Below are 24,514 nucleotides of genomic sequence, written 5' to 3' on the forward strand. Positions count from 1 at the left end.
CTGAACTACTTCATGCTCAGGGGTGCTCTCTTGGCTCTGCTGAAGGGTGAGTCTCAAGGAATCTGTGTAGTCTCTGAGACACCCCAGCCAAGAAGAAAAACGCCGATTCTGATGACTGAAGGTAGGCTTTGGAGCCAAGTGCAGGTGGCAGCCCTGGTCTCTTTGGAGCTGAAGTTTGCATGTGAGATGGGTGTTGCAGGTACAAAAGAACACAATCTGGAAGGTCACAGGTCACGTTACCTGGAAGACGAGTGCTGTGGGGAGCCAGCGGTGGAAACATCATGGTGAAAGCGGCTGGCTAGAAGCACAGTGGTCCTAGACCAGCAAAAAGCCCCAGCACCCATTCCTGGCCCCGGTTCCCGAGCAGGAAATTGGAGCTAGAGGGCGTGTCAGTGCTGTGAGATGAGCTGCAAGCAGGTGGCTCACTCAGCTTGCTGGTTGTTTGTCTCAGCCTGAGGGCACTATGACAGAATCCTGTGGGCTAGGAAGTGTGCAAGGGGCAGGACTTGGTCTCAGCCCCGGAGGCTGGGGACTCTATTTACATCAGGTTCCAACACCTCAGGCGGCTAAGGACAGTACCTTTTTTGTTTTGTTTTTTGTTTTTAGAGATTGAAAGGCAGAGTGGAACTGGGAGAGACAAAAGGGAATATTCCATCTTCTGATCCACTCTGCAAATGGTCACGGTGGCTGGGGCTGATGGACAGCACCTTCTTTCTCTCTCTCTCTCTCTCTAACACACACACACACACACACACACACACACATACATACATACACGAGGGCCAGTGTTGTGGCACAGCAAGTTAAGCAACTATGTGAAATGCTATAGTGGTACCCTCCTGTACTGGCAGATACCTTCCCCTCTCCCCTTGGCTTTCAGAGGCCCATTTCTTTTCTCGCCACCCCCAGGATTTGCCGGAGCAGCCTTACCTGCAGCCCCCACTCAGCATCCTGGTGATAGAGCGCCGGGCCTTTGGCCGCACAGTCCTGGTGGGATCCCACATTGTCCCCCGCATGATGCGGTTCATACTCCAGGGTCCTGAGGATGTCCCTGAGGAGGAGGAAGGAGAAGAGGAAGCAGGAGACCTGGTACCTCCCACAGGACCTCAAGGTGTGAGGCCCACTCCCTGGTGGTCAGCAGCCACCAGTCCTCTGGTTCCTGGCAGAGATGGCTCCAGGGCCATGGAGTCTGTCTCCAACTTGCCTGACCTGGTGTCATGTCCCCCTTCTAGAACCACAGGCGCTAGATGCCCCCATGGCTGAAGCAGGGCTATCCAGAGGATTCCTGAAGGTAGTGAGTGGGAAGGGGGCAGCAGTAGCGGGTAGGATTGGGGTGATGCTGGGTGAGGAGCCCTGAGTCCTTCCCCTTGCTCCCCTGAAGAAGCTCCCCTTAGGAGGCCTCCTGAATCAAGGCCCTGAACTGGAGGAGGACATCCCTGATCCTGAAGAGCTGGACTGGTGGTCCAAGTACTACGCGTCGCTGCAGGAGCTGCAGGGCCAGGTGGGTAGGGTGGGACGTGCGCCTTCCCGCTGCCCAGGCTGCGTGGTTGTACATAACTTCTCCCTGTGGTTATCTTTGCTCACCCTGGAAACAGCTCTAGCTCCATTATCTGAAGTTGGGTCGTCCAACAGAATCATGAAGTGAGCTGTATGTGTTGGTTTAGACTTTGCAGTAGCCACATTAAAAAAAAAAAAAAAAAGAGCAGGTCTTACAGCATGCAGTCAGGAGGCTGCTTGGGGCCTTCATGTCCCATGTGAGTGCTTTGGCTCAACCGTTAGCTCCCTGCTAATGCTCACCCTGGAGTGGGAGGGGGCAGCAGGTGGTAGCTTTAGTAGTTGGGTCCCTGACACTCACATGAGGGAAGTAGATTGCATTTCTTTCTTTAAAAAAAAAAGATTTATTTATTTATTTATTGGAAAGTCAGATATACAGAGAGGAGGAGAGACAGAGAGGAAGATCTTCCATCCAATGATTCACTCCCCAAGTGAGTGCAACGGCTGATGCTATGCCGATCTGAAGCCAGGATCCAGGAGCTTCTTCCGGGTCTCCCACATGGGTGCAGGGTCCCAAAGCTTTGGGCCATCCTCGACTGCTTTCCCAGGCCACAAGCAGGGAGCTGGATGGGAAGCAGAGCTGCCGGGATTAGAACCAGCGCTCATATGGGATCCCGGCAGGTTCAAGGCGAGGACTTTAGCCACCAGGCCATGCCACCAGGCCCAGTAGATTGCATTTCTGGGTCTGGAGTATAACACGGAAGGATGGGGCAGACATACTGTGCAGGGAGAAGCTACTGCTTGGGGTCCCCATGTCCTGTAACACAATGCCTGGGTTCAAGACCCAGTTCCATTTCCAATGTCACCTACCTACTGGTAGGTACCTAAAAGACAATGGTGACAGCTTAGGTACATGGCTCCTTGCCACCCACCTAGGAGACCTAGATTGAGGGGTTTTTTTCTTTTGCTTCAGTTATTTATTTACTTATCTATTTATTTTAAAGCAGAGATACAGAGAGAATCTTCCATCTTCTGGTTCACTCCCCAGATGGCTCTGATGGTCAGAGCTGGGCCTGTCAGAAGCCAGGAGATTCTTCCGGGTCTCCAACATGCGTACAGGAGTTCAAGTGCTTGGGTCATCTTCTGCTGCTTTCTCAGACCATTAGCAGGGAGCTGGATTGGGAGTGGAGTAGCTGGGACTCAAACCAGTGCCCAAATGGGATATTGGCACTGCAGGCAGAGGCTTTGTGTGCTATGCCACAGTACCACCCTTTGGATTGGGGCCTTTGTGACCCAAAATTAGCTGTTGTGGCATTCAGAGAATGGATGGAAGATCTCCGTGTCTCGGCTTTTCTCAAACAAAAAATGGGTAAAATTAATAATATATCTTATTTAGCTGAACATACTCAAAATGTCATCTAACAGTCATTATCAAAATTAATAATGAGATGTTTTACATTCCAATTTTCTTCTCCATCTTCATGTGTGATGTGTTTATACTCAAAGCATATCTCTGTTTAGGTGAGTCACATTTCTGGCAGTTGCTGCCTTGGTTCAGGACTAAGCAATAAACTGAAGCTTTGCAAATGCAAAGCTGGAATTTACCCAGCTGGAACCCAAGTCAGGACTTCACAGTTGTGTGTTTCAGATGAGGGATAGACTCAGGAGGGGAAGGAGGGGGAAGGCTCTGACAGGCCCTTCAATTTCAGCCCAACTTCGAGGAGGATGAAACAGATGATCCTGAAGATTCAGGTAAGAGTCCCCCTGTGTACTCCTGCTCCGCCTGCAGCACTCCACCGACTCAGACACCTGCCATGGGTGTACTGCTTCCAGGTGGGATCAACCTCACTTCTGTGGATGGGGAGGTCCAAGGCCAGCGTGAGGCTGAAGTCAGAGGCTCCATGACCCGGACGAAAACCATAGCCACCCTGAAGGTACCTGGGGTGTGGGGGAGAGGGAGTGCCCCGGTCCCGGGATGTGGGCCATCACAGAGGCCTGGCCTTTCAGATCTATAATAGGTCCCTGGAGGAGGAGTTCAACCACTTTGAGGACTGGCTGAATGTGTTTCCCCTGTACCGGGGGCAAGGCAGTCAGGGGGACGGAGACGGAGAAGAAAAAGACTCCGAGCACTTTATGGGCAAGTTCAAGGTGGGTATGGGGAAAGCAGGGGCCTGGGAGCATGGGCAGGGCTTGGGGAAAACATGAATCAGGGTCTTTTCTGTCTTCCCCACCACAGGGCTCCTTCCTTATTTACCCTGAGTCGGAGGCAACGTCCACTGAGCCCAAGATCTCACGGGGCATCCCCCAGAACCGGCCCCTCAAGCTGCTGGTCAGAGTGTATGTTGTGAAGGTGAGCAGGCTTCCCACCACCTCCAAGATTTTGGACATGAGAGCTCCACGGCAGAAGGCTCTAGAAGAAGCCTGACTTCTTCATCACTCAGCCAGGCCTCGGAAGGCATGAGTCAATGACACCCTCACCCAACCCCAACCTCACTGAGCATGCTCATGGCGCAGCCAGGCTCAGGCAGTAGGGAATGAGCTGACGCCCTAGTTCCAGCAGTGTGGTACTTGCTGATAGGACACATCTCGAAATGCCAGGTGACAGGTCTTTGAGAGGAATGCTAGGCTCAGGACAGGGAAATCCCAGCAGGCCCCAGAGAAGAGGTAGCTGGAATCCCAACTGGGTGGGAGACTAGTCCTGTGGCTCCTGGATCCAGAGCCATGGTCCTGACCCAGGTATGCTGGGCCGGGAGCTGGAACTGAGGCTTTGCATGAAGCAGGAGGTAAGGAATGGAGGACAAGGGCAAGCCCACTCCTCTGTCCTTAGGGGAGGGAGAAGCAGAGACGGGTGACTACCCTGAGAACCAGTTATTTGCACTTTGCCTTCACATTGATTTAAGGCTTGAATTTCTACTATCTGCTTAGACATCCAGAAAACTCAAAGCAAAAGATTGGTTCAGAGTGGTCCCAAACCTGGACTCACAGTTGCCAAAGAGTTATATAATCAAACTGGAACCCATATACAAAGTTACAAAACTATTGGGAAAAATTGGCCAGAGAAACAACATAAAAGAGACGCTTAAGGGCTTCAGGTGTTAGCGTGTGAATCAAACACTTCAGATATTTCACAGAGAGCTCTCCAAAGTGAGCTGGCAGTTTGGGGAACAGCCAAATATAATTTCTAAAAATGAGAGAGAACAAATGTAAACTTATACTAAATACCCATTTATGGATGAAAGGGTTTGTGAGCTACAGTGGACAACTATGCAGTCATAACAAATGATGGGTCAGATCTCTATGAACACATAGAAATAGTTTCCAGAAGGTACTGGAAAGAGCAAAGAACACCTGTAGTCTGCTGTTCTTTGTATAAGGAAGTACAGCTGTGGTAGAAATGCAGGAGGAGAAGATTCCTAGGAAGGAGGAGTGGCCAAGGGTGGACAGAAAGGGAGGAGGTTAGCAGGAATGAGGACACAGTGACACTTCCCAGTGTGCAGACACAGCGTCCTCAACCCACCAAAAGTTGAACATATTGTATGTGGGAAGTTATCTTAGCACACCTATCTGCTGAGTGTCATAGCTCACCTTGCATGCACTGCACTCAGAACACCTGCCTCTGCGCAGGGTCATCAAACTCAAAGCTATTTAAATAAGTTTTAAGGTTCCCCCCCCCCTTTGTTGTCTGAAGGACAGAGATCTTCTACCTGCTGATTCACTTCCCAAATGGCCTGCAACAGCCAGGACTGGGTCAGGCTGAATCCAGGAGCCCAAACTCAAGTACTTGAGTCATTAGCTGCTACCTCCCAGGGTGCATGTTAGCCAGAAGCTACACTGGTAGTGGAGGAACCATGACTTGCACCAGGTACTTTGCTTTTTTGAAAGATTTTTTATTGAAAGGCAGAATACAGAGAGAGTAGGAGAGACCAAGATCTTCCATCTGCTGCTTCACTTCCCCAGATGACCATGGCGGCCAGAGCTGGGCTGCTTTGGAGTGGGAGTGGCCTCCAGGTCTCCCATGGGAGTGCAGGGGTCAATGGACTTAGGCCATCTTCCGCTGCCTTCCCAGGTCATTAGCAGGGAGCAGGATTGGAAGTGGAACAGCAGCAACTTGAATCAGTACCCACATAGAATGTCAGTGCCATAAGTAGAGGCTTAGCACTATATCATGGTGCCAGCCCCAAACCAGGCACTTTAAAATGGGGTGCAGGTACCCCAAAGCAGCATCTTAACCATTGTGCTAAATTCCCGTCCTATAAGTCCTATTTTTTTTAAATTATTTTTGTTAGGCAAAATTCAGACAGGAGATACAGAAAGTTCCATCTACTGATTCACTCCCCAAGTGGCCTCAAAGGCTGGAGCCGAGCCAATCTGAAGCCAGGAACCAGGAACTTCTTATGGGTCTCTCATGTGGGTGCAGGGTCCCAAGGCTTTGGGCTGTCCTCAACTGCTTTCCCAGGCCATAGGCAGGGAGCTGGATGGGAAGTGGAGCAGTCAGGACACGAACCGATGCCCATATGGGATCCCATCCCAGTAGATGCCAGGCAAGGACCTTAGCCACTAGGCTACTATGTCCGGCTCATAAGCCCTATTTTAAAATGAAAATTTTACTGTTTCTTGCAATTTATTGAATATTGTACTGAAATGAAAGCCAGAATGGTTGGATGGGTATATGTTTACACACTTTGTGGCTGGTGAGGCTCATGGACCAGATGGCTGCCACTGAAGGGTGGGTGGCAGTGCCAATGTGGGAAGGTCGCTCTGGATCTGGTTTCCAGGTCAGGGAGCCCAGGCAGAGCCAGGCAGGGGCACAGGGAAGCCAGGTGGGGCACAGGGAAGCCAGGCCGGGAGCCCAGGCAGAGCCAGGCAGGGGCACAGGGAGCCCAGGCAGGGGCACAGGGAAGCCAGGCAGAGCCAGGTGGGGCACAGAAATCTCTTTCTGGGAGTGTGTGTGCCAGAATTTGAGTGCTTTGAGTTTTGTTGTTTTCATTAAACCTATTCATGTGGTTAAGGAATCCTAAAGTTGTCTGAAAGGAAAAGCAGTCATTTGGCCATCCCCAGCCGATTCCTGCGGCAGTCCCTCCCTGGACGGCTCTACTCCTTCAGAGCCTAGGTCTGGCGAGCGTAACCTTGTGCTGCAACCACACTACCCTAGGCTACCAACCTGGCTCCCGCGGACCCCAATGGCAAAGCAGACCCCTACGTGGTGGTGAGCGCTGGCCAGGAGAGGCAGGACACCAAGGAGCGCTACATCCCCAAGCAGCTCAACCCCATCTTTGGAGAGTGAGGCTGGGGCCTAGGCATTGGGGATGGGGAAGAACTCCACCTTGACCCACGTGGAGCCCTGCCACTCCTGGAGCTGGCATAGCAATGGGGAGGGGCGGAAATGGTCAGAGGCTTCGGGTCTCTCCCCACCCCAGGCCACCTCCCAGGGCAGGGAGAGGTTCTCAACTCCATTCCCTCCTGCCAGGGTCCTGGAGCTCAACATCTCACTCCCAGCTGAGCCAGAGCTGACCGTGGCCGTGTTTGACCATGACCTTGTGGGTTCCGACGACCTCATAGGAGAGACCCGCATTGATGTGGAAAACCGCTTCTATAGCCACCACAGGGCAAACTGTGGACTGGCCTCCCAGTATGATGTGTGAGTCTGGCAGGGCCCTGACCAACCGCGGCTTCAGGGACCCGTGATGCCTTACAGGGGACCACTTTCCAACTGTGATGTGACCACTCAGTGGCCAACCCCTGAGTATGGGTGCTAGGGACTCAAAAGTCACTAGAATGGCCTCTTTGAGCCCCAGTGTCCTGGTCATTCAGTGTGTCCCAGAAGCACATGTGCCAGCCGGCTCTGACTTTTGTCATTACCCCCTGCTGTGGCTCTTCATGGGCTCCAGCTAAAGCATCTTCCACTTGCAGGGATGGGTACAATACATGGCGTGATGCCTTCCGGCCGTCACAGATCCTGGCAGGACTCTGCCAGCGCTGTGGCCTCCCTGCCCCCGAGTACCGAGCAGCGGCTGTCAAGGTGGGCAGCAAAGTCTTCCCGACACCACCCGAGACCCTGCCCCAAGGTACCAGCCCTGACTGTGCTACACAGGCAAGGCCCGGGGCCCTGGGGGTTGGTTCAGCGGGATTCCAAGGTGCCACCTTCCCTCTTTGAGTAGGCACAGGTGTTTGGAGGGTGAAGAAGAGGCCAAGCCCAGGGCCCTTCCAGCTGGGGAGCTGAGCGCTGGCCAGCAATTACCAGCACAGCCTGCCATGTGTGCCCCAGGACCCTGCCCCACCCGGGGAATTCATCCAACACAGGCTGCCTCAGCTTAGCATTTCGTGATAGGATGGCAGGTGGCAGCTGTGTGAGACCCCAGCTTGCATGTTCCCTGTTGCAGGCGGTGGGGCCGGTGGCACTGTGGAGGAGGCCCAGGCACTGCTGGTGCTGCAACACTGGCAGGAGATGCCAGAGCTCGGAATCCAGCTGGTGCCCGAGCATGTGGAAACACGGCCCCTGTACCATCCCCGCAGCCCGGGGCTGCTGCAGGTGAGGGTCCTGCCCCACCCCACCTCACCAAGAAATCCCAAGACTCCCAGGACTCAGATCTCCTTAACATGGGCCTGGACCCAGGCCCCAGGATGCCCCAACCTCCCCTGGGGCCTGCATGCCAGCTCCTGTGGCTGGTGCCCACCTTCCTGGCACCAGTCTAGGACCTGTCTCCTGGAACCCTGTCCCCTGACTCTTGTCCTGCAGGACCACTCCCTGACCCTATGCCTCCAAGGCTCAGTGCTGGGGCTCCCGATCCAGCCCCTTTCCCTATCCCAAACTGTAGTTTTGATCTCAACCTTCCATTGCTGGCCACAGGGCTGGTGGCGGGCTGGGAGGAGCCTAGCAAGGCCCTTGCAGCTGGCCCTGTGCCCCCAGGGTTCTCTGCACATGTGGATTGACATCTTTCCCCGTGATGTGCCTGCCCCGCCGCCCGTGGACATTAAGCCTCGGCAGCCAATCAGGTGAGAGCCCTGCTCCCATGGAACAGCGCCCAGCTGGGTCTCTGCCAATGCAGGGTCCCCTGAGAACCCACACACCTGAGGATGCAGGCTTTTTCTTTAGAGAAGCCATTAAGTTTTACTTTTGTGTCTGCTTTTGAGTGAGTATCTGCTCTTTGTGATGTCAGAACCCCCCCCTCCAACCTGAGTTGGTGTGAAGAGTGTCCCCATGGTGGTGGCAGGCAGCAGGGGGGCACTTCCACAGGGCTGGACCCTGCCCTCTTGCTCTGGACTCTGCTGCCCTGTGCCCCTGGGGGCAGCTTGCTGTAGCAGTACCAGGTCTGCATCTTACCAGCCCAGCCACTTGAGCAGAAGCTAGTCCTCCTGGCCTCGGGCACCTACTGCTTCCTGAACCAACCCTCTTGGCCAGCAGGGGTTATGGGGGTGCAACACCCAGACTGGCCCATCCTGGCAGAACCAGGCAGAGCTGCCCCATCATGGTCCCAGACACTGCCAGTTTGGCTTGAGGGTAGGGAGTACTAGCAGAATGTCAGGTGCCACCAATTAGAGGGGGAACTGACCCAGGCCCAGAGCTGTCCAGGCCACCTGCCCATGTCAGCCAGGGACCTGAGGGACAATCCAGAACTTCATAGCCCCTTCCCTTGCCCAAGGGACATGCTCACTGTCTCCCTACTCCTGCTGCTCTCTGCTCTGCCCATTGGTGTCCTGTACCTCAGAACCTCATCTGGCACACTGCTTTGGTTTGTGGTGGCTCCAGCGCTAGGTTTGACTCCACAGTCCTGGGAGGGAAACCTCACTGGCCCTGCAGGGTATTTCTGGGGCCCTGCACCATGCGCAGGGGCTGGGGTGGGTGTGAAGGTCAGTGGTGCCTGGGTTGGCCCTTCCCAGGACCACAGGCATCCTGGTGCCCAGCCCAGGGGCCTAGGGCTTCCCTGCTCCTGGCAGCCCCTCAGAGATGCAACCCCAGTGTCCTTTCCGCCACGCCCAGCTATGAGCTCCGCGTTGTCATCTGGAACACGGAAGATGTGGTTCTGGATGACGTGAACCCACTTACCGGGGAGATGTCAAGTGACATCTATGTGAAGAGGTAGGTGTCACCCTCTGTGGTCCTCAAGCCCTCTGTGGGAGAGGCTGTGCCCCAGCCTTGCTCCAGCCCAGGCCCAACCCTTCTGCTGGCCACAGCTGGGTGAAGGGACTGGAGCACGACAAGCAGGAGACAGATGTGCACTTCAACTCCCTCACCGGGGAGGGGAACTTCAACTGGCGCTTCGTGTTCCGCTTCGACTACCTGCCCACTGAGCGGGAGGTCAGCGTCCGGCGTCGGCCAGGACCCTTTGCCTTGGAGGAGGCCGAGTTCCGGCAGCCAGCTGTGCTGGTGCTGCAGGTCTGGGACTACGATCGCATCTCGGCCAACGACTTCCTGGGTATAGCTTGGCCTTCCCAGCCCCACGCCCCGTCTGCCTCAGGGCCTCTACCCTGCTTACCCTCTTCCTCGGCTCCCTATTCTGCCCCTTTGCTGGCATCCTGGCATCCCACCACTCAAGGCCAGAATGCGCTAACTACTGACTTTATTAAGCCCTGACTATGGTTGCCTGCTTCTGCCTCACTGACTTAATGATCGCTCAGGTCACCCTGCCCATGACCCGGTGGCTACTGGTCCTTGCTTTGGGAATCTCTTCTCGGCCCTCGGCCCTCTCCCACTTGCTGGGGGGTGGGACTGTGGTCTCCAGCTCACATCTAACCCACGGAGCTCTGATCCCACAGGATCCCTGGAGCTGCAGCTACCAGACATGGTGCGGGGTGCCCGCAATGCCGAGCAGTGCTCTGTGCGGCTGGCCCGCGACGGGGCTGGGCCCAGGTGTAATCTGTTCCGCAGCCGTCGGCTACGGGGCTGGTGGCCGGTGGTGAAGCTACGGGAGGCCGAAGACTTGGAAAGGGAGGAGCGGGAGGCCCAGGCTGGCAAGAAGAGGAAGCGCAAGAGGAGAAAGGGCCGGCCGGAGGACCTACAGTTCATAGATTCAGGCGGCAATGTCTACATCCTCACGGTGGGTGCGACTGGGCCGGGGAGCCAGGACGGCTGGGGTCAGGCCAGAGCAGGGCCTTAGCTCCTGATGACGTGGGAGGGCCTCTTCCCAGGGCAAGGTGGAGGCCGAGTTTGAGCTGCTGACTGTGGAGGAGGCTGAGAAGCGGCCTGTAGGGAAGGGGCGGAAGGAGCCAGAGCCGCTGGAGAAGCCCAAGTGAGTGTGGGGCTGGGGAGGCAAGGACCAGGAGGGATGGAGAGGGTGCATGGCCAGAGGGGCTTCCTCCCCTTGTCCTCACACCCTTTGCCCCAACAGCCGCCCCAAAACCTCGTTCCACTGGTTTGTGAACCCACTCAAGACGTTCGCCTTCTTCATCTGGCGCCGGTACTGGCGCATCCTGGTGCTGCTGCTGCTGCTGGCGCTCATCACCGTCTTCCTGCTGCTGGTCTTCTACACCATGCCCGGCCAGATCAGCCAGGCCATCTTCAGCCCGCTCCACAGGGCCTCCAACTCCAACTGACCTGTGGCTCCAGCACGGTGCCAGCCCTTCAGCTCCAGCCCCTGTAGTCCCCTGGTCCCATCTGAGCCAGCCCAGTCTGGTACCTTCTCTGAATAAACCTCATCATTCTTCTGCTGCCACCCCAACTATGCACTGTGTGAGACCAGCACTTGCAGGTGGTGTGGGATCCAGGTGCTTGTGGTGGTCTTGAGGACTAGGGGTCTATGGGGAGAATGCACAGGGCAGCCTCCTGCCACAGTGTAGGGGGCTCAGGGCTGGGTCGTGCCCTCTGGGCAGTTGGCCATCACTCCTGACCCTGTGTGGTGACAGCCCTCTCACCTGATGTGCCAAGATTTAGCTTGCTGGCTTTGGGATTCAGACAGCATCACCCAAATCAACACTGCCTCCTGGTCTAGCCCTGCTGTCCCCTGGTGAAATGGGCAGCCAGGTTTTGGAATTTCAGGGCCAGCAGCACTGTCACCACCATCACATGCAGAAGGAAGCCTTCCCGCTGTGCCACAACCTGGCTGGTGCCGGCTCATGGCAACAGGATGAACTAAGTGAACTGTGTGTCTCCCCAGGACCTCAGGGTAGGAGACAAACCCTCTCCAGGGCTACCTTAGCTGGGATAGGGGTTCCCAGAGGAAGTTCAGGATCCCGGGGGGCAGAGGGGATGGTTGTTGGGCAGCTAAAAAGATGGCCCAGTGTGCTGGTGCATTCCTGGGGCGGTGCTTGCAGATTACAGCGCACTCTCTTGTTTGCGCAGCTCCCGCAGGGCACGTCAGACTGCTTTCCAGGTGAGACTGCAGTGGTTTTACTGTCACCATCTTCTTGTTCCCCTGTGGCCTTATGTGGAAGCTCCCTACAGTGGGAGCATGAATCCCCAGGAGGGAGTGGGAGGTCTCTGGGCCTGGGTTCTGCCCTGCAGGCAGGGGCCGGCTGCTAGCCCTGCTCTGGGATGGCCACTGCTATCTCTGCCCTGACAGCAAGGGCCTGGAGAGAGCCACATGGGGCTTGGCCAGGGCGGGGTCAGTGAACATTAGCAGCTTGCTGACTGAGCTCAGGGTGGCAGGGAGTAGAGGTGACAGCCCCACCGGTACCTGGAACCCTGCAATGGTGGCCTTGGTGTGGCCTGCATCAGCCTGGGGGCCAAGGTGGCTTCCAGAAGCTTCCCCTGAGGTCTGAAGGCCATAGAGGGAGGCATGAGGACAGGGCTTTGCAGTGGACAGCCATCTGGATAAAGCCTGTATGACCAGGGGAGGCCCACAGGAGGTGCCCAGAGGAGCCTGGGGTCCTGGCCTGTCAGTCACAGTTGTCCTCTGTGAGTGACTGAGGAGAGGCTTGTTCCTGGACTGCAGCTGAACAAAGGACCACACTGAGACCCGCAAGTACTATCACAATCAATAGATTTAACAACCTGGCTTGGGGCTGGATCTGAGGTGAAGGGGTGATGCTGCAAGAGGCAGGGGTACAGCCACAGGCTGCAGAGAAACAGGGGGGTGGCCGATGGAGGGGAGGGGGCACTACGTCGTCTTTCCAAGGTCGATTTTCTTCTGGATGGCTCGTGCCGAGTGGTAGATGAGCGAATCGATGAGTCCAGCCACTGGCAGAGAGATAAGGGCTGGTGGCAGCCTGGCTGGGCCCCTGTCTTGACCTCAAGAGCATGGGCACCCCACCGGCTGGGCTGCCAGTTCCCTTTGGTCCTCAAGGGGTTCTAAGGTTCCCTGGGGGCAACCTTCCCCACCGCACCGCAGCCAGCAGCCGCCCTGAGGCTCTTACCTGTGAACATGCCCCCAATGATGGCGCACACGCCAGTCAGGAAGTGAGTGAAGGACCTGGCAGGGGAGTGGGTGGGCTCAGTGGGCACCCTAACCCCTTCTCCCCACCACTGGCCTTGCCCGCCCTCACCTGTGCTTCTCTGTTAGCTTCACCATCATGGGCGAGAGCTCATACAGCACGAAGACCCCAGGCAGTCCCTGGTCGCCCAGCAGGCCATTGGCGACCTTCTCATGTCTGGTCACAGAGAACTGATTTGTCCTCAGCACCTGGGAGGGAGGGCAGCCTGGGCAGGGCAGGGCAGGGCAGGGGAGGGCAAGTCCTGTGCTACCCAAGGAGGGAGTGCTTGGTGCTGGCGGCTACTGCTGCTCCCAGCCTTGCCACCCTGACACCCCTGCCAGCCCCAGCACTTGGTAGATGTTGTCTCTGGGGGCCCAGGGATGGGAAGCAGCTCTCCGTGGCCGCAGCCACAGGCTGGACCTGAGTGCCTCATTATAGGCTGCTTAGAGACACTGCTCCACAGGCTGGCAGGGAGCAGTGGGACCTTGTCTTGGCTCACCCCCAGCCTGGGACAGACCATAGGGGCAGGATGCAGAAGTCAACAGGGGCAGTGGGGACAGGGCAGGAGGAACAGAAGGGACAAGTGCCTTGTAGGCCAACAGCCCCAAGACCCAACCTCCGCCTGGGAAGCAGCTTCCCTCACCCTGTCAGCCTGTTTCCCAGCACACAGCGGGCAATGTTACACACATTCCTGGATGTGGTCACAGCAGGCACCTCTGCCATCCACACGCCCCACTCACCTCCCCATCCACTTTCATATACACGGTGGGGACGACCTTCACGAAATACTGGAACATCATGGAAGCTGCAGAGAGAAGAGAGTGAGGGAGATGGTTACCAGGCAGGACCCTGGCGGTGGGGGCCACCTCCCAGGCTGGTACCTTGTGGTGCAGTGACGTTGGTGTGGTCCAGGGGGTTGACGATGCCCGGGTAGTCCTCCCCGAATGACAGGTGCTGGATATAGTGGGTCATGTTGATCTGCAGGCAACACCAAAGCCTGAGATCCCACACCATGCCCCGTCCGACCCTCCCAGCCAGGGGCAGAGGCTGCCTGGACTTCTCTGGGTAGTCAAGGCAGAAGGGAGGGGGCAGGAGAAGGCATTTCCTGAGGCTTTTCCATGGGAATTCTCTGCACCCAGCCTGTGGGCTCCCAGGTTTCACACCCCACGTCAGGTATGCATGGCTTGGGCTCTGGCCCTGAGTGGCAGCTGCCAACCTTGCCTACAGGTCTCTACTCCCTCAGGCTCAGGCTGCAGGACCCCAGATTGGTTAGCTGTACTCCTGCTCCAAATCCTATCCTCAGCAGCTAGCTTCCCCTCCAGGAGGGGGCAGAGCCGCCAAAATGGCCCGTGTCCTGCCAACTCTTCAGATTCACCTGTCCCACTGGTCCTGGGCACCCCCCAAGGGTCCTGTCTGCCCTCTGTCAAGGATGCTCTTCTCCAACCCTGGCTGCCCCCTCCCCTGCCACCTGCTCAGGTCTCCGATCAAAATTGCTCTCCTTTAAGTACATGTCAAATCCCTGTGAGAACAGGGGGCATTTTCTCCATAGGCTCCCCCAGCCCAGGATGTCCCCACATCAGGCCCCCAACCCCCATGGGGCCCCAGGGCACATACGTTGTCGAGGCCGAAGCTCTGCAGGTCATGGACTAGGAGGGAAGAGACAAAGTGTCACGGGCAATGACCCTGTGCCTCCCCAGAGTCCCTGCCTGGACTTCCTCACTCCCACCCTCTGAAATGTGACCCGCTGGGCTCTTCTGTGATGTCCCCCATTCACCCTGTGGCCTGGCATCCCAGGTCCTGCTGACCAACCAGAGAGGGTGAGCCATGGGCCTGGGCAAGCCTGTGCCTTTCTTAGGGGTCACTGGCACACAGGTCCTGCTTACTTCCAAACACACAGACTCAGGTGTGTTTCCCTGCTGAGGCTTTGCCTGCGTCACACAAATAATACCCACCCACTCTCAGCCTCTGTTTAACACTGAGGCTGCCATGCCCTTGCCCACCCACAGATGGAAACCCCAAAGGGTCCCGTGCAAGAACAAGTCCCAGAACAAGTCCTTCCTGCCTCCTACCCCCGGGCCTTCTGCTGCAAGGAATGCCACCTCTAAGACGCATCCTAGGGCCAGTACCATCACACAGGGGCTGGGCCTGGGCAGGTCCCAGACCCAGACCCGTCCACACACCACCCCCCAATCCTAGGAGGGCAGCCTGCCCCCAAGGGCCACTTACTCTCCACAGCATGTACTGCAGCAAAGGGAGGCGAGCAGAGAGGGAAGAAGGGAGAGAACAAAAGATTCAGACAAGAACAGTGCAGCAAGGGGGAGAGGCAGGAGGGGCTGGCCTGCGTCAGGCCTCCACCTGTCCCCTCCTCAAGGGAGCTCTTCCACGGCCAGAGGGTGTGAGCACCTTGGGGACAGAAGCAGAGTGACCTGAAAGAAGCCCTGAGCCCCAAGAGCTGCTGTCCAGCACAGGCTGTTAACAGGTGAGAGCTCAGATTACACACACACACCCCACCATGAGGACATCTGCCTCCAGCTATGAACAAAGCAACTGTGTGTTGGGACATCCTTCCGCATACTGCGCTCTGGGCCTGGGTGGGCCTGGGCCGGTGGATAACAGCCCCAGGTGGAGGGCTGCTTCCATTGAGCCCTGGCTGACAGTTTGGCATGTGTCATCCGACCAGCTGCAGCAGCTTCCTCTCAGGCCCCACAGGGTTCTGCAGACACACCCATGGGTGACCCCTCAATGCCTGCAGGATCGCATGCTGCCTTCACTCCACACCCTGTTAAACTTCCTCCCCTCCAGCCCCTTGTCATGGCCTGGCTCTTGGCTCCCGTCTCTGCTGAGTCCTCCTGCCAGGCACCGGGTGCTCATTCTGCAGTACCAGCCCCTGAATACCTGTGGCACCCTCCGCTTCAACCACAGCCCCCAGCCCCCTGAGGGCAACTATTTCTTTTCCATTCCTGTACTTTTCTTGGGCTTAGAGCCCCTGCCCCTTACTGCCACCTTCAGCTCACTGTCCCCCATCATACCCAGCAGATGACCTTGCTACAAACATCACAGAAAACACCAACACCCAGCCCTGCATGCAGTGCGCCCACCACCCCCGCTCCCCGCCCACTGCACTAGGGCTAGGCCCAGGGCCTTGCTTGCTTCCCCCTTCACGAGGCCCCGACTCCAGGCCCATCCCTCTCAATGTTTCGTGGGCCCCTCTGTAGCCTGTCACTTTTGACACTATTTACCAGTCTGCAATGTCACCTACCGGAGAAAAGCCCCCTGTCGGTCCACGTTTCAATCTGGGAGGTGCCATCTCTCTTCATTCCTCCTAAACCCCTCCTATGTGATCCCTAATACTCTGCCCAACGGCTCTGTCCAGACAATATATGGCCACCACGCCACACACCCCCATCCTGTACCCCAGGATGTGAGAGTTCTGAAGCCTCTCCCCCCAGCAGCAGCACAACCTTCACCTGGCATGTACCCCTACCTCCCCAGTGTCTCAGGAGAGGAGGCGTGGCACTTAGCTCTGTACTCCCCTCTTCCTATCTACCCCATCGCAGGGCAGATACACTGCCACCTCCAACCCTGGAGCATCCAGACCTGTCTTGTCCCGGCACTCCAGGCTGCAGAATCCACAGCTGGTCTGGAAGAACACCCAAATAAATCCCACTGGCTAGAACATCAATAGCTGAATGTCTGCCTTATGCCACTGCCTGCCATTGTCAAGCCCTGTCCCCCCACGCCCCGTCTCCTACATTGAGGTGCAGGCCATTCTTGACCCCTCCTGCTATCACCCCTCACATCTACTGGTTTTGCCTTCACTTGCTGCCACGTGGCCCAACCATGGAACAGTTGCTCGGATTCTGATCCTCCCATCCCCTGGCTTCTCAGAGCAGCCAGCTGTGTCCCTTTTAACAGCCGTGCCACATTGCACACGGCTTCTACAAGTGTTCACGTGGCCTCCCCTCTCATTCGGCATGGAAGGCCAGCTTCCCACATGCCTTGCCCAAACACCTGCACACAAACACAGCCATGCTCTCTGCTCACACCTGACTGTCCTGCTGCAGCCTGGGCTTACCTGAGGGTCTTCCATTCCCCAAGGGAACTTCTCCTCAGGCATCCATGAGGCAGGCTGCTGGCCTCCTTCTCATCTCTGCTCAAATATCACTCCAGCAGAGTGTCCCCGCCATCCTGCTAAGAACAGCACCCCTGCGCCAGCCCTCTGAGCCCTTGCCTCCACCATGCTTATCCTACCTCGTGGCAGATCACAGTACTTAACACAGAATACACACTGCACATCCTTGCTCCTTGACTCGTTCCTTGCTAGATGTTCTGAGAGCACAGCTTGGTTCCCTGTTGTCTCAGCGCTAAACCAGCATGCTGGCCATAGGGGATGGCTAAGTCAAGTGGATGCACAGCAGAACACAGGTAAGCACAAGCCAGTTAACTCTCCCATACCACTTCACAGAACAGACTAACTAGGATGGAACACAGCTCATGAGCTGCCAGATCTATATTCCAACCCTGCTCTGTTCCCCCAAAGCCACATATCACTTGGCTCTCTTATGAGCAAACGCCTACCACAGGCAGGCTCTGGGCTTCCAGTTTTACCTGGTGAGAAAAAAACCATCACCACCATCTTTATGTAGAACACTGAAGCCCACAAATGCTCCCTAAGGCACAGAACCAGTAAGCACTGAGACGGGTCCCCACCCCCAGATGGGCTGCCCCGAGATGAGGGTGTCCTCTGGACCGAGACAGTGAGTAGGTGAGGGGCCTCTAGCTTGCCGAGGGGTCCGGGGCCTGGACCTCTCTGCTGGACAAGGGATCACTCACCATGGACATGAGACTGCTGGAAGCTCTTCCCGGGGGCAAAGTGGAAGTTCCCAGCCACCTGCAAGGGACAGTCTTCTTATTCTGCAGCCATGTCTTCCTCGCACCCACAGAGGGCCTCAGTGGCCCCTCTGTTCACTGTGGCACTCTTCCCAGCCCAGCTGAGCCCGGCTCATTTGCCTGGTACCTTGTTGACTTCCAAGAAGCCATACACCTGGCAACCTTCATTCTTCTGCTCCTGCATCTTCTGGCTGAAGCCCTCTCTCCGGCACTGCTCGATGGTATCTGGGTTCTTGAAGGCCCAGCCTCGGCGGCGATAAGCTTCCCGCACATCTTCACACGTGTTACAGCACCTGCAACAGTGTGTGGGCTGAGTGTCCTTGAGGTACAAGGCCAGCACAGGTACAGTGGCAAACAAATCTGCAGTGCCTGCCTGCACTTGACGCCTCAGCTAGCTTCATGCCTGACCCCCAAATGTGTTTCCTGAGGGGCAACATGACTCTTAAAATATGTATTTCCAACAAAATGTTTTATAAAAAGCAATCTGTATTCCCATTCTTCTTGAAGTGCTATCAAGTTTGGAATAGCTGGTAGTGATGGATGTACACTGGGAATGTACTTGACACCACCGAGTTGTGCACTTAGAAGTGGTAAACTAGGGGCTGGTGCAATGGCTCAACTGACTAATACTGTGCCTGCAAGAGCTTGGATCCCATAAGAGCATTGGTTCATGTCCCAGCTGCTCCACTTCCCATCCAGCTCCCTGCTTGTGGCCTGGGAAAGCAGTGGAGGATGGCCCAAAGCCTTGGGACCCTGCACCGGTGTGGGAGACCCGGAAAGAAGTTCCTGGCTTCAGCTCGGCACAGCACCAACTGTGGTGCTCACTTGGGGAGTGAACCATCAGATGGAAGATCTTCCTCTCTCTCTCCTCCTCTCTGTGCATCTGCCTTTCCAATAAAACAAATAAATCTTAACAAAAACAAACAAGAGAAGGAGAGACAAAAAGAGCTCTTCTATCCACTAGCTTACTCCTCAAATGGTTGTGAGGTCCAAAGCCAGGAGCTTCTTTAGGGTCTCCCATGTGGCTACATTGGCCTAAAGCACATGGGCCATTCTCCATTATGTCCCCAGGTTGTAAGTGGAAGTGGAGTTTCTGGGACTCAAACTGGTACCCACATGGGATGCCAGCACAGCAGGCAGAGGCTTTAGCCACTGTGTCGCAGTGCTGGCCCCTATGAGAACTCAGGGCTGCACCAGGCCGCAGGACTCCACAGGGTACCTCTGATTTACCTCTCCAGGCTGATGAGCAGGGATCACAGGGCAAGCCCTTGTCACAGAGCCTCTGCTGCCTGCACCGCATCAGTGGTTCAATACCACATCCAAGCCCCTCCTTTCTAACCCCTTGGCTCAGACTTCCTGCAGATCTCAGCAAGAGGACACTGCAGCCTCCAGATGTGCCTGATGTCGCCTGCTCCCTGCCTAAGGCAGCCACTCACTTGATGTCTTCAGACTCCGCGCCATAGCAGCTCTCACAGCGGTCGGGATCCAGGGAGTTCGGGTCGAACACGGTCACCTCGATCTTGCCGAGCTCTGAGGGGAGGGCAGAGGCACAGCTAGGAGCGGCACAGGGATGTGGGTGACCCTGGCCCTCCGGCCAGCAGCCCATAGTACTTCCAGCTGATATTTACCAAGCGATACCGACTATATATTTCTAAACACAGACTGTTTAAATGAAATTAAACATAAGGAAACAGGCCTGGGAAGTACTAAATGCCAGCTGGGACACATGACCTTCTTCACCTCACTTCACATAGGACAGCTCTCTTAGGGTGGAGGGTGTCCCGGAAAGACTTGCTCACTGGAAGGGACTGCACCAGGATGGCCTACGGCGGGGCATCTTCAGCTCTAACCACATGCCCACACCGCTGGGCCAGACTGGTGGTCCTCAGGGCCCTCCCTCATACCTAGTTCCTGCTTCTCTCCCAAACATGTGGTCTCAACAGTCAGTGGTGATCTACCCAATTGAAATGCCAGACTCAGAACCCTAACCATGAAGGGGCAGAAGATGGAACAAGTTAATCAACCACCTCAGCTATAGGTTGGCAACAAAATACCGGGCAAATAGAGACGCTCTGATGGACAATGTCAATTAATGGATTTTTCAACAACCTCATCGTGTTTGGAGAGGCAAGATTGGCAGCAATTTCAAAACTGGTGACCTATTGAAACCACTTCAACGAGTATCTCGGAGCACGCCCCACATGCGGGACTTGGGGTGGGTGGGAAATCAGGTGGGGCTTCTCTCTCAATATCCCCCTGTACCTCAGATATATGAAGGAAACAATATGGAAATAATAGTCTTACCCACTTTCCTGTAGCCCTTGACCCTTTATGCACAAATTAACCATGTAAAGATTGTTAAAATAAAAAATATTAATAAAAGAAATATATACTGTATCTGAAACCACAAAAAAAAAAAACCAAAAAAAAAAAACAGTCAGTACCTGGGCTCTCACTGCCAATAATATTCTTACTGCATCATTCTCCCCGCCCCCTGCTACCCATCTCCATGCAGACATAGAACTTGGCGTTAGTGAAAACCACAAACCTCCCAAAACTCAATTTTAACACTTGGAGTTTTTGCTGACTTTCTCCTTGTTTTCCAGATTCCTTTCCCTGGGACCTGACAGCCACCAACTCTCAGATGCCATGAAAACATGCACCTCCTCACGTCCTCTCCTCCCTTGCCAAGTTCCATGGACCATGGTTCTCCTATCCTCACACTTCACCGTCTCTCCTCCTTGGCTGCACAAGCCTAGCTTCCTAGGCAAAGCGAAGCCCCAGTTAGATTCTGTGCTTACTCTGACCTGTTACTACCTTAAGGAAGCCTGGTAATTCTGTCATCACCCTCACCAGGCTAATTTATACCCGTTCCTCTATCTTTGGGGTTTCAAAACAATCCCCCCAACCCTTTCTTTACTCTTAGCTAACAGTCCACAATGGCAGGGCTAAACCAGGAGCCAGGAGCTTCATCTAGGTTTCCCCTGTGGAGTGCAGTGGTCCACACCCTTGCGCCATTGTCCACTGCTTTTCCAATGCCATTAGCAGGGAGTAGGATCAGATCAGCAGTGAAGCAGCTGAGACACAAACCAGTATCCATATGGGATGTTGGTGTCACAGGCAGCAGCTTTACCTGCTATGCCAAACACCAAGCCTCCCCATTCTTCTGGAAATTCTTTCTCATTTGGCTTCTGGAACACTTTTTGGATCTCTCCTACTTCAGTAGCTAATCTCACTTAGTCCTTCTTGGACACCTATTTCCAGGAGAGGGTGAGGATACAGTTACTAGAAATCTCCTTTATCTTCTTTCACCTGCAGGGCTTCCCCCCTTAGTCTGGTGCTGTAACTCCCATCTCCGTCCCTCTTCTGCTCTAAATCCCAAATCCCAGACTGTCACACTTAACCTCAGATATCCCGAGTTTAACCTGCTCCCCTGCAGTCCTGACCTTGCACTGTGGGAGTTGATCTCCAAAATGTCCCCACTGGCCCCCACACTCTAGCATTCCTACTTGTATGCAGTGCCCTCCCCAGTGACCAGCGCTGGCCTCGTAACCACCAAGATGCTGCAGAGATGGCAGTGGGCAGCTTCCGAGGCCAGGTCTCCAAGCTGTCGCTGCTCACAGGGTCTCTTGTGGGTCACTCATAAGACCTCCATGGATGAAGGCCACTGCCATGCTATACTACACGGCCGCTCACACAGCCTGAGAGGCATGCCTGGCCGGGCACAGAGGTGTCCTGCCCACAGCTGGATGAGTGAGCCCTCTAGAGGCAGAGCCTGTGGCTCTGGGCAATACCCGATAGGACCTCAGGAAAGGTTACTGTAAGCAGGGACCACTGGGCCCCCCGAACATCCAACCTGCCAACGTGGGGAAGAAGATAAAACACACGTTTACTGTACTAAGCTACTAGCTCCCAGGAAAACTTATTTCACAGAAATAAGAATATAATCCTCCCTTCTGGACCCCCACCCTCACCCCACCAAGCTCTCCCCATCTCCTCTCTGGTCACCTGTACTCCAAGTCCCTGACCTGTGCAAGCTGCAAGCCTTGGGACCATTGCTGCCTGCTCTCCTGCACCTGCAAGGCTCAAGCCAGCTCCACCGGCTCCACAGCGTGTACCACACATCTGCTGTAGGAATGAATGAGAACGCTCACCCCTCAGGAGGGAAAATGCTGGGAGTGGGCAGATCTCCACACAGAGGGCCAGTTTCACTCTGGCGGGGAAGTTGGTCAAGGGCAGCTGCTTTGAAAAAGGGATGAAAGCAAACAAAAATTAATAACAAAAAAAAAAGGAAAAGGGATGGAAGCTAAAATGGAGCAGTTGGTTGCCCTGACAGCTTTCCATTACAGATGTGTCTCCATTTAGCTTGGGTTCCTCTGCCTAAGACCCCATAAACACTGAAAATACGAGGGCCTGTGTGGTGGCTCAACAGACAAATCTTCTGCCTGGCACCAGCATCTCATATTGTGCCAGTTCATATCCTGGCTGCTTTATTTCCCATCTAGATCCCTGCTTGTGGCCTGGGAAAGCAGCAGAGGACAGCCCAAAGCCTTGGGATCCTGCAACAATGTGGGAGACTTGTTAGAAGCTCCTAGCTCCTGGCTTTGGATCAGGTCAGCTCAGCCCCAGCCAATGCAGCCATTTGGGAGTGAGCCAGCAGATGGAAGATCTCTGTCTTTCCTTTTCTCTGTAAATTTGCCTCTCAGATAAAAATAAGTCTTAAAAACATGGTAAGTTGAAAATGGATTTAATAAACCTAAATGGATCTAATAAGCAGCTCTGTCCTGCCCTGCCTACCTTCCATCATCCTCCAGGTGGGCAAAACCATCCCAAACAAAACCTGCTGGAGAACCAAGTGTTAGCTATCCGAGGTACTGAAGGCCCTCCCTGAAGGGAGACGCACACAGCTGCTCACAGCTCACTTCCGCACCACCAGAAAGTCAAAACACCCAAAGTCAAACCATGCATGGATGGGAGCCGCCAGCACCAACGTCATCCTACAGTTCCACATGATGGAGGCCACTGTTTACAAAACCTGAATCCAGGCAAGGTGATGTGAGTCCTAACCCTCAACAGTCAGCATTCCAAAGCCTATGCCCCCAGGCATGAATTTAACCCCAGCGCTAGAGGAAGACAACCTCAAAGGAGCACACATCCAACTACAGGGGGTGTGCTGCCGCACCCACACCAAGAGCCATCCACCAACTGCTGTCAGCAGCACCTGACCGCACATCAACCCCACGGACCTCGGCAGCCAGGCTGGCCAGCTGTCTTCTCCAGGCTTAACACAGACCACCTGCGAGAAAGGGAAGGCCCAGCCATTCCCACCCAGCTCCAGCCCCCAGACCCATGTAGCTGCTCCACCCCGTTACCATGGCGCTCGGCCTCGGAGCTCACGGGGACCCCATCCTTGTCCAGGCGTTTCTTGAATAGGTTATGTTCTACATCCAGCTGCTGCTCCCCGGCCACATCCATGGCGTCGATGCTCAGATCTGGAAGCAGGGAGTCGGGCTGAGGGTCCGTGGGGGGAACCCTAACCACGCAGGGCCTATGTCAGGGTGCAGACCCCACCACCCTCACCCCGACTCCTGGAGGCTGGAGCTGCGGGGCTTGCAGCTCCCACGCACGGAGATGTACTCACAGGCGCAAGGCATGTGCGGGAACAGCACGTCGATGTTGATCTTGAGTTTATCTCCCCGCGACTTGTCCACGTAGAGTTCGGGGTGCACCTGGGGCAGCACGGCCGCGGTCAGACTGGTACCCAACGCCCCAGAGCCCCTCAACTTCCCCCCCCCCGACCAGGTCGCGCCCCTTACCTCCGTGGTAAGGTAATACTGCAGCTCGGACAGGAACAACAATAACATGAGCAAGCCACTGACGATGGTCACTGCGAGGAGGACAGCGGGGGATCAGCAGGGCCTCCGGGGCGCTCCTCCGGCCTCCAGAAGGCCGGCCAGAGTCCAGCCAGCTCCCCTTCCCTGCAACCCCGGCCCCGCCGCTACCTACCCGTGGCACCCCCGCAGGTCTTGACCCGGAAGTCCTCCAGAGTCTTGGGATAAGCATCGAACTGCTTCAGCTTCCCCAGCGCCTCCATGGGGACCGGCCGGAAAAAGGACACCCCCGGCCCCGCCCCTGCGGCCTCCCGCTTCCGGCCCGCAGTGGCAACCACGCCCCCTTGGTCTCCTGAAGCCGGCGTAGCAGTGCGCATGCCTGACTCCACCCCCTCACGTTCTCAGAGAGGCCGCCCCGCCCACAGGGCCGTGCTGGACAGCTGGCTAGGGAGGCTGGCCGTTGAGAGCTGGGGGGCGGCTGTGGCGGTTCTCGGGTCAAGCGGCTTTCCTTGTGGCTAGAGCTGTTCCCAGAGCTTCCCAGCGGGGTCCCGGACATCCCGCCCCAATGGTTTTCAGAGCGCCAGCGGTCACTGGTTAGGAATAACTGTGTCCACCTGCTGCATGAGATCTCCCGATAACTGTGGGGCAGGTCGAGCAAGAGCGTCTCCGGCGCACAAAGCACACGTGGTTTTCATTGTTGTGTGTGGACCAGCACGCTGTCCTGGAGCAGTTGAGTAAATTGTTGGCCGTCAGGGCCAGGTACCAGCTGGACCTGGTTCTTTCCAGCTTTTTCCCACCTCACTGGAAACCAGGCAGGGCCTTTGGGGTTGGTTTTGCTTCTCGGCGCTGCTTTCTGAAATACCCGAAACCCCAGTGTGCTCCCATCTCGTGTAGCCCTGCCCTCTTGCTGCACGTGCAGTGGCCGCCCATGACCTAGAAGAACATGGTCCCCT

At 55.8% G+C, this 24,514-nt stretch overlaps 2 protein-coding genes and 1 long non-coding RNA gene across 5 annotated transcripts in view; 1 reads left to right on the plus strand and 2 right to left on the minus strand.

The window, feature by feature from the left end:
* LOC121157105 (fer-1-like protein 4) overlaps nt 1-11,069 on the plus strand; it is a 28,332-nt gene extending 17,263 nt beyond the window's left edge. The window contains exons 29-45 of the mRNA XM_040981119.1: nt 910-1,147; nt 1,359-1,501; nt 3,204-3,246; nt 3,328-3,428; nt 3,502-3,642; nt 3,731-3,844; nt 6,647-6,774; nt 6,962-7,132; nt 7,405-7,559; nt 7,711-7,748; nt 7,901-8,023; nt 8,402-8,487; nt 9,473-9,571; nt 9,667-9,908; nt 10,249-10,529; nt 10,621-10,721; nt 10,821-11,069. Of these exons, the coding sequence (XP_040837053.1) occupies nt 910-1,147; nt 1,359-1,501; nt 3,204-3,246; nt 3,328-3,428; nt 3,502-3,642; nt 3,731-3,844; nt 6,647-6,774; nt 6,962-7,132; nt 7,405-7,559; nt 7,711-7,748; nt 7,901-8,023; nt 8,402-8,487; nt 9,473-9,571; nt 9,667-9,908; nt 10,249-10,529; nt 10,621-10,721; nt 10,821-11,025 (2,409 nt within the window). The 3' untranslated portion in view covers nt 11,026-11,069. The remainder of the gene's footprint in view (nt 1-909; nt 1,148-1,358; nt 1,502-3,203; nt 3,247-3,327; nt 3,429-3,501; nt 3,643-3,730; nt 3,845-6,646; nt 6,775-6,961; nt 7,133-7,404; nt 7,560-7,710; nt 7,749-7,900; nt 8,024-8,401; nt 8,488-9,472; nt 9,572-9,666; nt 9,909-10,248; nt 10,530-10,620; nt 10,722-10,820) is intronic.
* A 1,324-nt stretch (nt 11,070-12,393) lies between these two features.
* Nucleotides 12,394-23,935, minus strand: ERGIC3 (ERGIC and golgi 3). Of its 3 annotated transcripts, XM_040981570.1 has the most exons (15): nt 23,737-23,861; nt 23,547-23,617; nt 23,372-23,459; nt 23,103-23,222; nt 19,167-19,260; nt 17,858-18,023; nt 17,674-17,731; nt 15,067-15,081; nt 14,455-14,486; nt 13,944-13,951; nt 13,722-13,828; nt 13,581-13,645; nt 12,913-13,049; nt 12,784-12,839; nt 12,394-12,607 (listed from the first exon to the last, which is right to left on the minus strand). In XM_040981570.1, exons 1-15 carry the CDS (start codon nt 23,822-23,824, stop codon nt 12,528-12,530), a joined length of 1,185 nt encoding a protein of 394 aa, XP_040837504.1. In that variant the 5' UTR covers nt 23,825-23,861; the 3' UTR covers nt 12,394-12,527. The 3 variants fall into 3 exon arrangements, with proteins under 3 accessions (XP_040837504.1, XP_040837501.1, XP_040837502.1); XM_040981567.1 differs by lacking the exon at nt 13,944-13,951 and having other exon boundaries at nt 13,722-13,818; nt 23,737-23,935; XM_040981568.1 differs by lacking the exons at nt 13,944-13,951; nt 15,067-15,081 and having other exon boundaries at nt 13,722-13,818.
* LOC121157376 lies at nt 20,845-22,007 on the minus strand. Its single transcript, XR_005884016.1, has 2 exons — nt 21,885-22,007; nt 20,845-20,984 (listed from the first exon to the last, which is right to left on the minus strand). It is a non-coding gene; the product is annotated as an uncharacterized LOC121157376 (long non-coding RNA).
* Nucleotides 23,936-24,514: the final 579 nt, after the last annotated feature.

This window comes from Ochotona curzoniae, unplaced genomic scaffold, assembly GCF_017591425.1.
Source record: "Ochotona curzoniae isolate NIBS_2020 unplaced genomic scaffold, NIBS_Ocur_1.0 contig_3520, whole genome shotgun sequence".
Lineage (NCBI taxonomy): Eukaryota > Metazoa > Chordata > Mammalia > Lagomorpha > Ochotonidae > Ochotona > Ochotona curzoniae.